This window comes from Bubalus bubalis, chromosome 7, assembly GCF_019923935.1.
Source record: "Bubalus bubalis isolate 160015118507 breed Murrah chromosome 7, NDDB_SH_1, whole genome shotgun sequence".
Lineage (NCBI taxonomy): Eukaryota > Metazoa > Chordata > Mammalia > Artiodactyla > Bovidae > Bubalus > Bubalus bubalis.
In genome coordinates, this window is record NC_059163.1 from 58,386,541 (window position 1) to 58,403,769 (window position 17,229).

The 17,229-nt window shown below is 35.1% G+C and overlaps 1 protein-coding gene across 4 annotated transcripts in view; it reads left to right on the top strand.

Annotated features, from left to right (window-relative positions):
• The window catches only part of PDS5A (PDS5 cohesin associated factor A), a 134,213-nt gene that overhangs the window by 66,922 nt on the left and 50,062 nt on the right, over nucleotides 1-17,229 (top strand). For all 4 annotated transcript variants that reach the window (XM_006068246.3, XM_044945969.1, XM_025290141.2 and 1 more), the window contains exons 10-16: nucleotides 5,128-5,222; nucleotides 6,641-6,786; nucleotides 9,717-9,868; nucleotides 11,214-11,327; nucleotides 13,224-13,305; nucleotides 14,491-14,539; nucleotides 14,767-14,906. In XM_006068246.3, the coding sequence (XP_006068308.2) occupies nucleotides 5,128-5,222; nucleotides 6,641-6,786; nucleotides 9,717-9,868; nucleotides 11,214-11,327; nucleotides 13,224-13,305; nucleotides 14,491-14,539; nucleotides 14,767-14,906 (778 nt within the window). The remainder of the gene's footprint in view (nucleotides 1-5,127; nucleotides 5,223-6,640; nucleotides 6,787-9,716; nucleotides 9,869-11,213; nucleotides 11,328-13,223; nucleotides 13,306-14,490; nucleotides 14,540-14,766; nucleotides 14,907-17,229) is intronic.

A 17,229-nucleotide genomic window follows, 5' to 3' on the forward strand; every position in this document is an offset into this window, starting at 1 on the left:
CTTTAGTTCCTTTTCACTGTCTGCCATTAGAGTGGAATCATCTGCGTTGTTGATATTTCTCCTGGTAATCTTGATCCAGCTTGTGCTTCATCCTGCCCAGCATTTCACATGATGTACTCCGCATACAAGTTAAATAAACTAGAGTAACAGTATATATCCTTATCTTAGTCCTTTCCCAGTTTTAAACCAACCACTTTATCCATGTCCAATTGTAAGTGTTGCTTCTTGACCTGCATACAGGTTTCTCGGGAGTCAGGAAAGGTGGTCTGGTATTTCCATCTCTTTAAGAATATTCCACAGTTGATTGTGATCCACACAGTCAAAGGCTTTAATGTAGTCAATGAAGGAGAAATAGATGTTTTTCTGGAATTCCCTTGCTTTTTCTGTGATCTAGTGGATGTTGGCAATTTGATCTCTGATCTCCCTGACTTTTCTAAAACCAGCTTGTACATCTGGAAGTTCTCTGTTCATGTACTAATGAAACCTGGCTTGAAGGATTTTGAGCATAATTTTCAGGTCAGTTCAGTTCAGTCGCTCAGTTGTGTCTGATTCTTTGCGACCCCATGAGCATAACCTTAGCGTAACTGTCCAGTAGTTTGAACATTATTTGGCACTGCCCTTCTCTGGAATTGGAATGAAAACTGACCTTTCTAGTCCTGTGTCCACTGCTGAGTTTTCCAAATTTGCTGACATAGTGCAGCAATTTAACATCATCTTTAAGGATTTTAAAGAGCTCAGCTGGAATTCCATCACCTCCACTAGCTTTATTTGTAGCAATGCTTCCTATGGCCACTTGACTTCACATTGCAGGATATCTGGCTCTAGGTGAGTGACCACACCATCGTGGCTATCCTGGTCATTAAGACCATTTTTGTAGAGTTCTGTGTATTCTTGCCACCTCTTCTTAATATCTTCTGCCTCTGTTAGGTCCTAGCTCACTATTTGCAGATGACATGTAATACTACATAGGAAATCCTAAAGATGCCACCAGAAAACTACTAGAATTCGTCAGTGAATTTGACCATGTTGTAGGATACAAAAATCAATAAACAGAAATCTTTGCATCTGAATACACTAACAATGAACTATCAGAAAAATTAAGAAAATAATCCCATTTACAGCCACATCATAGAGAATAGAATACCTCAGAATAAACCTACCTAAGGAGGCAAAAGAACTGCACTTGGAAAACTGTAAGATACTGATAAACCAAACTGAAGACGACACACAGAGTTGGAAAGATATAATTGAAATAATTAATATTGTTAAAGGCAATCTACAGATTCATTGCAATCCTTATCAAAATACCAATGGCCTTTTTCACAGAACTAGGATGAATAATTCTACTAAATGGGAGAAGTTATTTCCAAATAATATACATGATAAGTTGTTAATATCTAAAATATATAAATACCTCATTCAAGTCAACATCAAAAAAGCAAGCAACCTGTTTTAAAAATGGGAGAGGATCTGATGAACATTTTTCCAAAGACGACATATGAAAAGATGCTCAACATCAGGGGATATTTGTATACCTTTGGCTAATGCATGTTGATGTATGACCAAAATCAAACCAATGTTGTAAACCGATCATCAATCAATTAAAAATAAATATCTTTTTTTAAAAAGATGCTCAACATCACTAATCATCAAGGAATTGCAAATCAAAACCACAGTGAGATACCACCTCACACCTGTCAGAATGGCTGTTATCAAAACGACTACAAATAACAAGTGTCTACAGAGATGTGGAGAAAAGGGAACCATTGTGCACTGTTGGTGGCAGTGTAAATTGGTGCCATCACCATCAGAAACAGCATGGAGATTCCTCAGACAATTTAAAATGACACTATCATGTGATCCAGGAATTACAGTCCTGGGTATTTATCTGAAGAAAACAGAAATACTAATCAGAAAAGATAGATGCATTAGCTCCATGTTCACTCTGGCATTATTTATAATAGCCAAGACCAGAAAGCAACCCAGCTGCCCAAACAACAGACCAGTGGATAAACTAGATGTGGTATATACATACGTGGTGGAATTTTACTCTTCCATGAAGAAGGAAATCTTACCATTTGGGACAACATGGATGTCCCAAACAGAGAAGGACAGATACTGTATGGTTTCACTTACATGTGAAATCTTAAAAAAAAAAAAAAAAGACCAAACATAACAAAACAAAGACAGTTAAGGAGAACAAACACTTGCCAGAGGGAAAGGGAGGTGGGGGGCTGGGGGGTGGGGAATGGGTAGAGGAAATTAAAAGCTAAAAAATAAGTAAAGAAAATCACATTATTTATGGTTAATATTTTTAAATTGCCCAATAAATTTAAAATTTCAGTTACTCAGCTTATCCTTATATGAAGTTCTGAATCTACATACTGAGTTTCATGCTTATTAAATTCTTGCTGTAACCCTAACCTTTATGATTATACAGTAGAAGTGAGAAATAGATTTAAGGGACTAGATCTGATAGGCAGAGTGCCTGATGAACTATGGACAAAGGTTCGTGACATTGTACAGGAGACAGGCAAGACCATCCCCAAGAAAAAGAAATGCAAAAAAGCAAAATGGCTGTCTGAGGAGGCTATAAATGGCTGTGTAAAGAAGAGAAGCGAAAAAAAAAAGAAGCGAAAAGCAAAGGAGAAAAGGAAAGATATACACATTTGAATGCAGAGTTCTGAAGAATAGAAAGGAGAGATAAGAAAGCCTTCCTCAGTGATCAGTGCAAAGAAAAGGAGGAAAACAATAGAATGGGTATTCTAGAATGGGAACAATAGAATCATTCAAAGATGGGCTCAATAAAAGACAGAAATGGTATGGACCTAACAGAAGCAGAAGATATTGAGAAGAGGTGGCAAGAATACACAGAAGAACTGCACAGAAAAGATCTTCACGACCCAGATAATCAGATGGTGTGATCACTCACCTAGAGGCAGACATCTTGGAATGTGAGGTCAAGTGGGCCTTAGGAACCATCACTACAAACAAAGCTAGTGGAGGTGATCGAATTCCAGTTGAGCTATTTCAAATCCTAAAAGATGATGCTGTGAAAGTGCTGCACTCAATATGTCAGCAAATTTGGAAAAAGTCAGTTTTCATTCCAGTCCCAAAGAAAGGCAGTGCCAAAGAATGCTCAAACTACCACACAATTGGACTCATCTCACAAGCTAGTAAAGTAATGCTCAAAATTCTCCAAGCCAGGCTTCAGCAATACGTGAACCGTGAACTTACTGATGGTCAAGCTGGTTTTAGAAAAGGCAGAGGAACCAGAGATCAAATTGCCAACATCCGCTGGATCATTGAAAAAGCAAGAGAGTTCCAGAAAAACATCTTCTGCTTTATTGACTATGCCAAAGCCTTTGACTGTGTGGATGACAATAAACTGTGGAAAATTCTGAAAGAGATGGGAATACCAGACCACCTGACCTGTCTCTTGAGAAACCTATATGCAGGTCAGGAAGCAACAGTTATAACTGGACATGGAACAACAGACTGGTTCCAAACAGGAAAAGGAGTATGTCAAGGCTGTATATTGTCACCCTGCTTATTTAATTTATATGCAGAGTACATCATGAGAAACGCTGGGCTGGAGGAAGCACACGCTGGAATCAAGATTGACAGGAGAAATATCAAAAACCTCAGATATGCAGATGACACCACCCTTATGGCAGAAAGTGAAGAAGAACTAAAGAGGCTCTTGATGAAAGTGAAAGAGAAGAGTGAAAAAGTTGGCTTAAGGCTCAACATTCAGAAAAGTAAGATCATGGCATCCGGTCCCATCACTTCATGGCAAATAGATGGGGACAATGGCTGACTATTTTTCTGGGCTCCAAAATCACTGCAGATGGTGACTGCATCCATGAAATTAAAAGACGCTTACTCCTTGGAAGAAAAGTTATGACCAACCTAGACAGCATATTCAAAAGCAGAGACATTACTTTGCCAACAAAGGTCCATCTAGTCAAGGCTATGGTCTTTCCTGTGGTCATGTATGGATGTGAGAGTTGGGACTATAAAGAAAGCTGAGCGCCGAAGAATTGACGCTTTTGAACTGTGGTGTTGGAGAAGACTCTTAAGAGTCCCTTGGACTGGAAGGAGATCCAACCAGTCCATCCTAAAGGAGATCAGTCCTAGGTGTTCATTGGAGGGACTGATGCTGAAGCTGAAACTCCAATACTGTGGCCACCTGATGCAAAGAGCTGACTCATTTGAAAAGACCCTGATCCTGGGAAAGCTTGAGGGCAGGAGGAGAAGGGGACTATAGAGGATGAGATGGTTGGATGGCATCACCAACTCAATGGACATGAGTTTGTGTAAACTCTGGGAGTTGGTGATGGACAGAGAGGCCTGGCATGCTGTGGTTCATGGGGTCACAAAGAGTCGGACACAGCTGAGTGACTGAACTAAACTGAATACTGGTGGCTCAGCAGTAAAGAATTTGCCTGCCAGTGCAGATATGGGCTTGAACGCTGCGTCAGGAAGATCTCCTGAAGAAGAAAAGGCAACCCATTCCAGTGTTCTTACCTGGATATCCCATGGACAGAGGAGCCTGGTGGACTACAGTCAGTGGGGTGGCAAAGAATTGTACATGACTTAGCAACTAAACAGCAACAGCAAAAAGGGCAATTACGTGTTGGTTCCAGCCACATGAAACTTTTTTTTTGCTGTGAGGCAGTATGGCACATGGATTGTGTATACTTATTTCTGGGTCTGCCCTTGCTTTCTACCTCACATTCTTCTAGCATTTTTCTCCTGTAAACTTTTCTCAGATAGATTTTGTGCATTTGAAATTTTATTTTTTTGTTTGTTTTGTGGTATAATTATAAGCTACAATTTTTGGCTTTTCAACATACATAGTTTGGGTTGGGGGATTTTTTATACTGTTTTAACATGGTGAAAATCCTGTTGTAAAAAAATACTGTTGTGAAATTATATATTTTTTAATTTATATTCTTCCTTCAGAATGATGTAACTGTCATTTTAATGACCAGCATGTTTTCTAGTAAGTATTGGAAAAAAAAACCTTTGTTTTTTTAATAGATATTTATGTACTGTTGATGTACCTTATTTGAAAAGTTATTTTGCCTTACAACTAATATTTAGCAATCTTTTTCTGTATAGATTTAATGACATTCATGTTCCTGTGAGATTAGAAAGTGTGAAATTTGCCAGTCACTGTTTAATGAATCACCCAGATTTAGCAAAGGATCTCACAGGTAAGGTGGCTGGTCTATTGAAATATGAATGCAATCACACAAATATATTTTAGATGTGGCCTTTGACTTTAACTTGAGTTTCTGAATAGGTTTCACTCTGGCACTGTTTCAGGTCTCTAACAGTCATGGACTAGTAAGTGATTTCATGTTTATACAATAAAATTAAGTTTGAAATCTTCACATTGTAATCTTTTGAAATTTTTTGAAATGATAGTTTAAAGAAGTAGACTCTTCCTGTGAGTAAGTAGATAAGTGATTTCTTCTGAAATAGATTAGTAGAATTTCTCATTCTTCACTTGAAATAAAGCATTTAAACCTACTTATTTGGTTGTAACAAATAAATAGCTTCTATCAAAATACTTGGGCTTCAGGCTCAGTATAAGGAGTCTCAGCAGTAAAGAACCTGCCTGCAGTGCAGGAGACTCATGTTCAATCCCTGGATCAGGAAGATCCCCTGGAGTAGGAAATGTCAACCCACTCCAGTATTCTTGGAAATACCATGGACAGAGGAGCCTAGCAGGCCGCTGTTCATGGGATTGCAAGAGTCTTACTCAGTGACTAAACCACCAGAATCAAAATACTGTGTACTGGGCTGCCTTGGTGGCTCAGTGGTAAGGAATCCGCATGCCAATGCAGGAGACACGGGTCAATCCCTGACCAGGAAGATCCTACATGTCACAGGACAGCTAAGCTAGTGTGCCACAACTACTCAGCCTGTGCTCCGAGCCTGGAAACCACAACTGCTGAGTCCACATGCCACAGCTGCTGAAGCCCATGCACCCTATAGCTCATGCTCCACAACAGGAGAAGCGACCACAATTAGAACTCAAGAGCTGCAACTAGAGAATAGCCTCTGCCTGCACAACTAGAGAGTAGCCTCTGCTTGGGCAACTAGAGAAAAGCCTGCACAGCAACAAAGACCCAGTGCAAACAAAAATACAAATAAATTTTTTACCAGATTTTTATCAGTTTGTCCAAAAATAAAGTACTTGCCAAAAAGAGAGGAAATAACTTTGTTCATAGCATAATTATCTAAGATTTTTTTTTAGCGGCCATAGAATGTTATTTTATATTGTGTAATGCTATAAGAATTTTTATTGTAATTTTTTTTTTTAGTCATTTAATATGTATTGTATAAATCAGGTGCTGCTTTGATTTCAAATCAGGTACTGATTTGACTTTTCCATAATAGTTGATATAAAATATTATTTATTAACATATAACTTTTCAGTAATAGTATGATATAGTTCATTTTGTTATTATGTAATGGCCACCTCAGAAATTAAATGATTTTAATTTATCCTCATTTTACAATTGTTCCAGTATATAGACATAAAAGCATTAGGTGGTTATTTTTTGGTCATTGTGAACATAATGAATATTATAGCTTACATTTAGCTTAATTTTTTCTGTTTCAGAATATTTGAAAGTTCGATCCCATGATCCAGAAGAAGCTATTCGTCATGATGTTATTGTTACTATAATAACTGCTGCCAAAAGAGACCTTGCCTTAGTGAATGATCAGCTACTTGGCTTTGTAAGAGAAAGAACACTGGACAAACGGGTAAAACCTGAGGAATTTTATTCTTTTTTAATTTACTAACCAGTCCATTCTGAAGGAGATCAGCCCTGGGATTTCTTTGGAAGGAATGATGCTAAAGCTGAAACTCCAGTACTTTGGCCACCTCATGCAAAGAGTTGACTCATTGGAAAAGACTCTGATGCTGGGAGGGATTGGGGGCAGGAGGAGAAGGGGACAACAGAGGATGAGATGGCTGGATGGCATCACTGACTCGATGGACGTGAGTCTGAGTGAACTCCGGGAATTGGTGATGGACAGGGAGACCTGGCGTGCTGTGATTCATGGGGTCGCAAACAGTCGGACATGACTGAGCGACTGATCTGATCTGATGTTTACATTGTTAGCAAAATACAATAGAAATCATTTTATATTTAAAGTTATCTTGAAAGTCAAATTCAGTTCAGTTCAGTTCAGTCACTTAGTCGTGTCCAACTCCTTGCGACCACATGAATCACAGCATGCCAGGCCTCCCTATCGATCACCATCTCCCAGAGTTCACTCAAACTCATGTCCATTGAGTCAGTGATGCTATCCAGCCATCTCATCCAAGTCAAATTAATACAATACCAAATATAAAGAGCTCAGAATTTATATATTTCTGGCAAACTTTTCATTATTTTTACAAACGAATACATTGGATTCTGTAGCTTTTCATATCTTTGGTATGGGTTTTTAGCTCACCTTTACAAAACGAGCAGCAAAATTAAAGTTTTGTTTTACCCTTTCACTTACATGATGAGTTTCAGAAGAATACTGATCATCACCATTTGTTTCCTTTATAGTTAGCATTTGCGGAAGTATCTGTCTTGGAATATCGTACTTCCTGTAAAAGTGGTGTTTCCATATTGCTATGCTAAGCTTAGAGTCAAAATGATGTTTAGTCATTACTCTTTGTGTAATTTCCTGTATGTGGATGCAATTTAAAATGTGGGTTGATAAATGTAGTACTAAGAACAGTAATAGTTGCTAAGAAATAGTGTCAGCCATGAGAGACATATACGCAAGGCAGGCTGATGAAACATGTTACTTATTAACATCTTTAACAAAGGTTGCCTTTAAAAGTGTGCTATTTTATTTGAAGCACAGTTTTAAAAATCTCCTACCATCCTGAAACTAATGCAGTTTAGCTATAATTTCAAGATAGAAAAGCAGTATCTTGCTATAGAAATATATAGCAAGATGCATTCTTTAAATTGTTTTGAAATAGTCATAGGAGGCAGAGATATATAAACACCATTTAACTTGTTCAGCTGTGTCATTAATTCTCCATCTGAAGAGTTTTTTCTCCCTGGCATTAATTTAAATGATATAACACTCCCTATTGCTTAGTTGTTAATTATGACCTCCCCAGCCCCAAACCAGATTTCAAGTATTGCCATTTTTATTACTTCTTCCTTTTAGAAACATTTCACTTCTACTTCTGTCAGTGTTTGTTTATAATTTCAGGATGAGCTGAGTAAATGATTCTTGCTGAGACTGTATGATATAGTCTTAATAAGGCCCATTGGGCGTTTTAGGAACTGTTATTTTGGTGTAATGAATTAAATAACCTATAGTATAGCCTTTCTCGGAGAAGGCAATGGCACCCCACTCCAGTAATTTTGCCTAGAAAATCCCATGGACGGAGGAGCCTGGTAGGCTGCAGTCCATGGGGTCGCTGAGAGTCGGACCCGACTGAGCGACTTCCCTTTCACTTTTCACTTTCATGCATTGGAGAAGGAAATGGCAACCCACTCCAGTGTTCTTGCCTGGAGAATCCCAGGGACGGGGGAGCCTGGTGGGCTGCCGTCTCTGGGGTCGCACAGGGTCGGACACTACTGAAGTGACGCAACAACAAAAAAATAGCCTTTCTAAATTTTGTTTTCTCTAAAAAGTGGGGATGAATTAAAATCTTCGATTTCACAGCTTACATTCTTTGGTTTCATGTTAGAAATGTCAAAAGGCATCTTTTACTTGTTATATGGGAACAGTTTCATTTCACCAACTAAATAATCTAAAATTGGGAAAAGTATACCAAAAAAATTTCAAGAAAGTATTAAATAAACCAAAGATAAGTATACTCTGATTTATTAGAGATAAGTACCTTGTGGTTATTATTGTTCTTTTGTCTTTCTGACTCTAGATTTTTATAATCTCCTTTTCTGTCCACCCTTCTCTGATCACCTTTCTTCCCTTCTCTTAAACCCCTCCAATCTCTTTAACTCCCAGTCTTTCATGAATTAGGGTGTGACTAGGTAACTGATTTGCCCTTTTGATAACAAAGTAATAAAATTCAGTTAAGACTATCACTAAGGTGCTTTCCAACTTTATAATTCAAAGATTTTGATACCAAATTTTGCTCTTTTTTTAATTGGAGGATAATTGCTTTACAATATTATTTTGGTTTCTGCCATACATCAACATGAATCAGCCATAGGTATACATATGTCTCTTCCCTTTTGAACCTCTCTTCAGCCTCCCACCCCAATTTTGCTCTTCTTATTCTGAGTTAATATCAAAAGGGATATAACTAGGATAAAACATTCCAGATGATTTGGCTTTTGTTTGTAGACTGAATTGTCTACTTTCTCTTATTTTTTAATCACTCCTAAAACTTGGCCAAATTTTTTTTTTAGAACAGAATCAAATGAGATTTTTGGTAAAATTTATTGTTGCTTGGCTTTGAAGAAAATAAAAAATTGATAGGTGATCTAGTAGTATTTGCACTGGATAATTTGCAAACTAGTCTGTTTTCTAAACAGAAACATAATCAAAACTGTTGTTTTAAGTGATTTGTCTTTTATGAAAATAAGTATTGTGCTAATCTATACACACCTAAATCTGTGCAACCTATTGGAAGAAATCATAATTTTTGCCAGGTATTATACTAAAATTTGTTATCTAGCTCATCTAGTAAACTTTGTACTTTCTAGTGGCGAGTAAGAAAAGAAGCTATGATGGGTCTGGCTCAGCTTTATAAGAAATACTGTCTTCATGGTGAAGCAGGAAAGGAAGCTGCAGAGAAAGTCAGCTGGATAAAGGACAAACTTTTGCATATATATTATCAGAATAGCATCGATGACAAGTGAGTTCCATATGTTGGTAAAATGGATGAATATAAAAGTGTTTTTAATTTTTTAATATGGTTTGATTTTTTCATAATACTTAGTTTCTAAGTTCAGAAATCACTTTCTGCATGTTTAGACATATCATGTTTAAATAAGACTATAGCCAGAATTATCAGTTAGCATAATAATTGTGAAATATAGGCATGAGAGTTGGACTCAGACCAGAGACCAAGTGTTCATTCTACCCCTTATTAGATGAGCCTTCCTTATAGAATTGTCTTACGGATTAAATAAAATAATGAATATAAAGACCCCTGGCCCACCACCTGGCAATGTAGCACTGTTTTTTAAGTGCTAGTTATTTTTCCTTTTTGCAATACTGTAAGTACCAATTGAGGTATTACTGTTCTTTTTTTTTTTTTTTTTTGAGGCATAATTGACATATAGCATTATATTTCAAGTGTATAAGCTTTATGATTCTATATTTGTATATATTGCCAAATGATCACCTAGTAAGTCTAACTTCCATCCCCATATATAGAAAATTCTTTTCTTGAGATGAGAACTTATGTTGTTTTCCCTTTCTGAATGTTACTCATAATTCTCTATTGGATTACAGTAATAATTTTGTTTTTTGCAAAATACTTTGCAGTGTTTTATTGAGTTAGACTACTTTGACATTATTGATTATGTATTTCATTGGCTAATGAAGACTCCTTATATTTAATAAGGATTAAATAAGAATAATTTTATAATTATAATCTTTATAATTAGAACCTTTAGTGATGTTGAATAATAAATATAAGCTTAGCAAGAAGGATATTTAAATATGGTAAGGAATTTAGAATGTGCAGTGAAGACAGATCTGCATAAGAGAACCTGATTTTCAGGATGATGAAGGAAGATCACCTTGATTTTACAAAATGACAACGTGGGAAAGGAGCCAGACTGTAATCAGAGGAAATTGATACATTTTTTGAGAATTAGTAATTCTTGATTGTAGCTTTATTTGTAATGTTAAATAATTTCTGATAGCTCCAGACTGATGATGACGAACAGGTGGAACAGGCTTAGCATCCTGTGCTTAGGAATAATATATAACCCTTTTAGAACAGATGTTTCAGGCTGACAAAGTGTAAAGCCACAAGTAACAACTGTAGCTCTAAATTTAAAAATAACTATACTTGTAAGGAAAAACATTGATCACATACTGAGCTTTTCCATTTATTTGCACACATGGGTATCACCATTGGTATGGTATCTTTGTATGAGGTGGTTAAAATATAAAATGGCTTTTGCTTCTGAAAAACAGACTAATTTTGTTACTTGGGGTTTTTTTCTCTTTGTTTGTTTGCTTCATAGACTATTGGTAGAGAAAATCTTTGCTCAGTATCTTGTCCCCCACAACCTGGAAACAGAAGAGAGAATGAAATGCTTGTATTATTTATATGCTAGTTTGGATCCAAATGCTGTCAAGTAAGTTACTTTTTAAATGATTCTTGAATCTTTTATACAATTATTTATTTAATCATTTCTAATTGCTTCTTCTAGTTGAATCAAAAACCTCAGATAAATATTTATAGAGAAAATTTTTATCATGTAAATTCAAGTAAATTAAAGCAAAGATATTCCTATATGCATAGATTTATTTGGCAACTGAGCAATATGGTTTCAGGAATTGAGAGAAGTCCCCATGTCAAAATTGTCTTTTGTGCACCTGTTGACTGGGATCTAAATCACATTATTGGAGGTTTACCATACTAAGCCTAAGAAATAGGAACTGGTTCTTTGTCAGGAGACCATGTCCAAATCACTTCTGTGTAGAATAACTGTATGATTGATTGTCAAAACAGGTATTTTTGAGATTGAAAGAAGGCACTATTAATAATTTTGTTCAGACAGCGACCATAACTTAAATATCTCAGGCCACTTAGAATCTGTGGGCATTCCACTTTAATAAAGCTTTTAAAAAAGTAAGTAACTCCTCTTATTGAGAATTCTGATTCTTCTTAATAAGAACCTCAGCTATTACATTTCCATATATATATATTACCTTTAATTTCATATAATTTCAAATTTACAGAAAAGTTTCAAAAATAATAACAAAACTTTAAATCCCATTTAGTGAAATTCCTAATTTTTGACCATTTGCTTTATCATTTGTGCGTACTTTACATACATATTTTCTTTGATCCATAGGTAGTAATTTGCAGACACTGCATTCCTTTACATCTAATACATAGGTATTCCTTAATTACAAGGATATTCTTTTATATAACTAGAGTGCTTTCATTGAAAGTCAGGAGGTTTAATATTGATAAAATATTGTATAATCCAATGTGTATTCAAATTTCCTCAATTGTCCAAATAATGTCCTTTATGGATTTTTGTTCCCTTTCTAGGATTACATGTTGCATGTTTAATTATCATGTCTCGTCTTTTTAAATTTGGAACCATTTCTCAGTTTGCCTTTGTCTTTTATGACTTGGACAGTTTTCAGAACACTGTTGCATAGGTCCGTTATTTTATAGAATGTTCTCTCAGTTCGGGTTCTTTCAGTGTTTCCTCAATATTGGATTGAGATTATGCGTTTTCAGCAGAAAGTCCACAGAGTAACATACCGTATTAAAAGACATCAGCCATCATTTTAAGGATTTGCAAGTAGTCATAACATTCACTGTAGATAGTAAATTCCAGGCCAGAGGTCTTGATTTCTGTTTATATTTGGCAAAGAGTACTCAGAAATAAACTAATTTTGAGCACCTGAAATTACAGAGTGGGTTTGTAAGAGAAGAAAATCTGCTATCACGGAGAGAAAAGAATCTAGAGTAAAGAAACTCAATTTAAATTTGGCATGTTTTGAATCCACATCATTTCCAAGAAATTCATTTTTTAAGTCATCTGCACTATTTCATGCATACCTCCTTAGCCTGGCCTTTCACGATCTGATCCTTTTCTATAGTACTTTCCAGCTTCCTTTTGCTCCCCTACTCACGTTCTGTTCTCCAAGCCTATAATTTTTTTTTCACGTCCCTGTGTGTGCTGTGTACTTTAATGACATTTTTCTCTCTGTAGCAAAACTTTCTGGCTACCTCTGCTTAGAATGTCTTTGAATTCCTTCAGTTTACTTGGCAAGATCCTATTCATCCTTGAAAACTTCTCAAATATTTTCTCTCATAAGAAGCCTTATGTTTACTATTGTAAACCAAACTGTCTTAATCCTAATAAGTAAATTTTCTGAAGCTTTAGATTTTAGGTAGATGTAGAATAATGGTGTATCTACACCATGCAGTGAGAAAAGTAGTAAAGTTGAATAATTAACCAGTATTGTTATATTATGTATATTTTTCATATTTATAACTTTATTTACAGAGCTCTCAATGAAATGTGGAAGTGTCAGAACATGCTTAGAAGTCATGTACGAGAACTGTTGGATTTGCACAAGCAGCCTACAGTAGGTTCATGATTTGTTTAAATTCACAGTTTTAGTCATTGTTAATTTTTCTGTATGATGAAGCAAGCAAAAGGTATCTCAGCTGTTTTATTTTCTAAATGTCAGTTTCTGTGGTTATCCAAGATAAATTTGCATTTCACATGAATATTAAAAAAATCTTATTTTTCACCATGAACACAGAAATGGTGTTTTCTAGTATATCAAGTATTTTGACACTAAGAATTTATAGTTTATCAGTTTTCAAATAATTAGAATTAAATCTCAGTATAAAATTATATTAGAAGTCAAATTTTTTTCCTCTTTGACTTTTGGTCTGTCATTGTAGTATCGGTATCAAATCAAGTATCAATCCTTTGAAGATTCCAAAGTCAAATTAATAAAGAAATGCTGCCCAGCATTTTCTGAAGGTTGAAAAAAGAAACATAAATAATATAAATGCTTCTAAACATATTTGCTAGAGTAGGTGTACTTAGCCAGGGAACCATGCACAGAGACCCCCCTCAGTGGCTGTGGACGCCTAAAGCAAGTGTTGTCTTTTTTTTTTTTTTTTTTTTTTTTTTGGTAAATGACCATACAGTCTCTGGAATTGCTTAACTCTGCCTCTGTGGTGCAGAAACAGTCACAGATAGTTCATAAATGAATGGGCATGATTGTGATCCAACAAAACTTGAACAAAAGCGGGAAGTCCATGGGATCATACAGATTCATTAATAAAATAGTACTCTTGTAATGGAGGAAAGGGCAGTAGGCAGGAAGGTGATACATTAATTAATGGGCAACAGAATAGCTAGTAGAACTATTCAGAAAGAAATTTTTTCTACTTTACACATTTTTAGTTAATTTTCTTTGGTGTATAGTTTCACAGTAATTTTGATATGATAATTGTTTTATTTTCTGTTCTGTTTTCTGACAAGATAATTTCCCTATGAAAGTTATATAACTTTCAAAATTTTTAAAATACCTTCCTGCTGGCATATCCTTTCCTTCTGTTTGTGCTAGTTTAATAGTTGTTACTCCATGGTTGTTTGTTATCTGCATAGGCTGTAGATATGGTAAGCCATTTCCTACTGGGTATATTATGATGGATTTTTTTAACTTAAGAAAATGTACAATACTGAGTGTAGGTTTTCTTAATGAAATTTTGTTAGCACATATGACATCATTTGTTTCTGTTTTAAATTTCAGTCAGAAGCTAACTGTTCTGCTATGTTTGGAAAACTGATGACCATAGCAAGTGAGTATGTTTATTCACTTTGTAGGTTTATAGCAGACATCAAATAATTTGCCCAGTGGAACTATCAGTTTAATACTTATTTAGTAAGAAAAAATAATCCTTAATAATTTTATTTCTAAGACCCATATAGTCTTATCTTTTGGTAAAACAGCAGTATTTTTTAAGACAGCTTGGTTTTAGTTTAGTAGTTTTTCTTTTGCAGTATTGATTCTTTTTTAATCTTCTAGAGAATTTGCCTGATCCTGGGAAAGCACAAGATTTTGTGAAGAAATTTAACCAAGTTCTTGGTGATGATGAGAAACTGCGATCTCAGTTGGAGTTGTTAATCAGTCCAACCTGTTCGTGCAAACAGGCAGATGTTTGTGTGGTTAGTAAATTATACTTCTGTATTTGTTCTTCTAGCTTTGCTTATAGAAACTTAGATTTCATTAAAATCTGCTTTACAGAAATTATTTTATTTGTGTGAATGTAACAGTATTGTGAGCTCTGAATCACCTAGGAGTATATCTGTGGTCGACTTAGTTCTCTTTACTTATCACTAGTCAGTCAAATTCCAGGAAAAACACTAGAGAAGTAAGCCAGGGAGATTGGTCCTAGGAATTGAGCAAGATAAAATTCTTTGTATTTAGTAGACATTTATTAGATAAATAAAAATTTTCTAGTGTGTGTGTGTATTCTCCCATGTATCAGCGTGGGAAAAACCCTTGTCAGTATATCAGCAATAGTTCAGTTGCCATATACACATTTATAAACAAGGTAATTCCTGTTTAGGCTTTTGTCTTCATTCTATTTTTAGACTATTTTATAGAAAACCAGTTGTTGACAATACCCATGGAAAAATTCATTCATTTACTTACCATTTTATGAGACAGTTTCTAATTTCATCTTTACCGTTTACTACTGGTGTGACCTTTTAGCAAGTTGTTTAGTATTTTTGAGACTCATTTTTTTCATCTCTAAATGTTAACAACCTCACAGGGTTGTTAAGAGGATATAGATAGATATGGATATAGGTATCCTACCTAATACATGGTTCCAGACTGCCCTTTAGGATTTAAATATTAATAAATTTGTATTTCACATATATGACAGTATTACACATATATAACACAATATAGTATTACACATATATGCCAAACACTATGCTTGGGACCAGGCTTATACAGATGAATAAGAGAAAGAAAATCATTTCAGTTATTTATGTCTAACTTTGCTCTAGAAAGATAATTATTGAAATATGTGATTAGGGATAAGGACTATATACAAAGTCATTTGGGAGCATGGAGTATGTTGGGTTTTTTTTTCTCAGTCTAATAGGCATATAGGGTCTATAAACAGATGTATATACAAAGTCATTTGGGAGCATGGAATATGTTTTTTTTTTTTTTTTCTCAGTCTAATAGGCATATAGAATCTTAAAAGAGTAGTAATTAGGAAGAGGTGGGAGGAAGCCAGTTTAGGGAAGAGAGCAGTGGATTCTTCCATTGTACCTAGGGATGTGAATGTCACAAGTGCCCAAAATAACCTTGTCTTTGCACTTCTGAATGGGATGGTTTGCTGAGAACATTTAAAGGTTTCATTTACTTCTTGGTATTTAGAATTCCAGTTCCAGAATACTGTGTTCTGCTGGGTATCTACTAATATAATTGGATCACAGAATGAAATGGCTTGAAAAATACCATAGAGATAATTGGTTTAACCACTTCATTTTACAGATAAAGATTACATTTTAAAGAGATGAAGTTTCTCATCCAGTGTTTCACAGCTAGTGACTGAGCTTCAAGTAGAGTCCAGATCTTAATAGACCCATGACAGTGTTCTTTCTATATATTTCATCATTTGCAAGAACCCATACAAACTGAGTACTGCCCAAGAAATACAAATCTTAAGAATGAATAATCAAGTGGTACTTTTTGGTCTGAGAAAAATAGGACTTGAATTTGAAAAGTGATAGTAACGTGATTCCTGCTATTTGTCAGAACAGATATATCTAAGAGCTTCCAAATCCAGAAAGTATATGCAAAGCAGATGTAAGGAAAATATCTCAGGGTGAATTGATGGTAGGAAGCAGGAGAATAGAGACGTAGAAAGTCTTTTTTTTTTTTTTTTTTTGAACGTGTAAAGGAAACTTTATTTGTTGCTGCCTACTTGCCACATACTAATTTGACTTGTTGCTTATCCCCAGTATAAGCTTACATTTAGGATTATGACAGATATACTTTTTAAAAATAATTGTTATGAGAGATTACCTAAATATTACATACATAAAATGTGGTTTGAAGAATTACTTAAATATGTTATTATTTATATGCATTGGTATATTTTATATAGTGCTATCACTGTGCTTAAATGTGATTTACTCTTTTTCCTGTTAGCATTTCCTTTATTTTTCCTGTACTTATATGTAATACCATAATTCTTTTCTAATGCCTAGTTCTTTCATTTTTTAATACTGACTATATAGTTTGCCTAGCAGTTTTCCAATGGCATAGTTGTTGTTAGACAATCACTGACTTTATCTTATGTTAAAGCAAGTAAATTTTATACCAAGTGGGAGAAAATCCCCTCTTTAGGAAGACTTGCACAAAGTAAGTCTGATTTCAAAAGATAATACAAATATTTATTTTCTCAAATGCTGAAACTTTGCTGAGTTAATTACTACTTGCAAAATAAATCAAGCACTTCCTAGT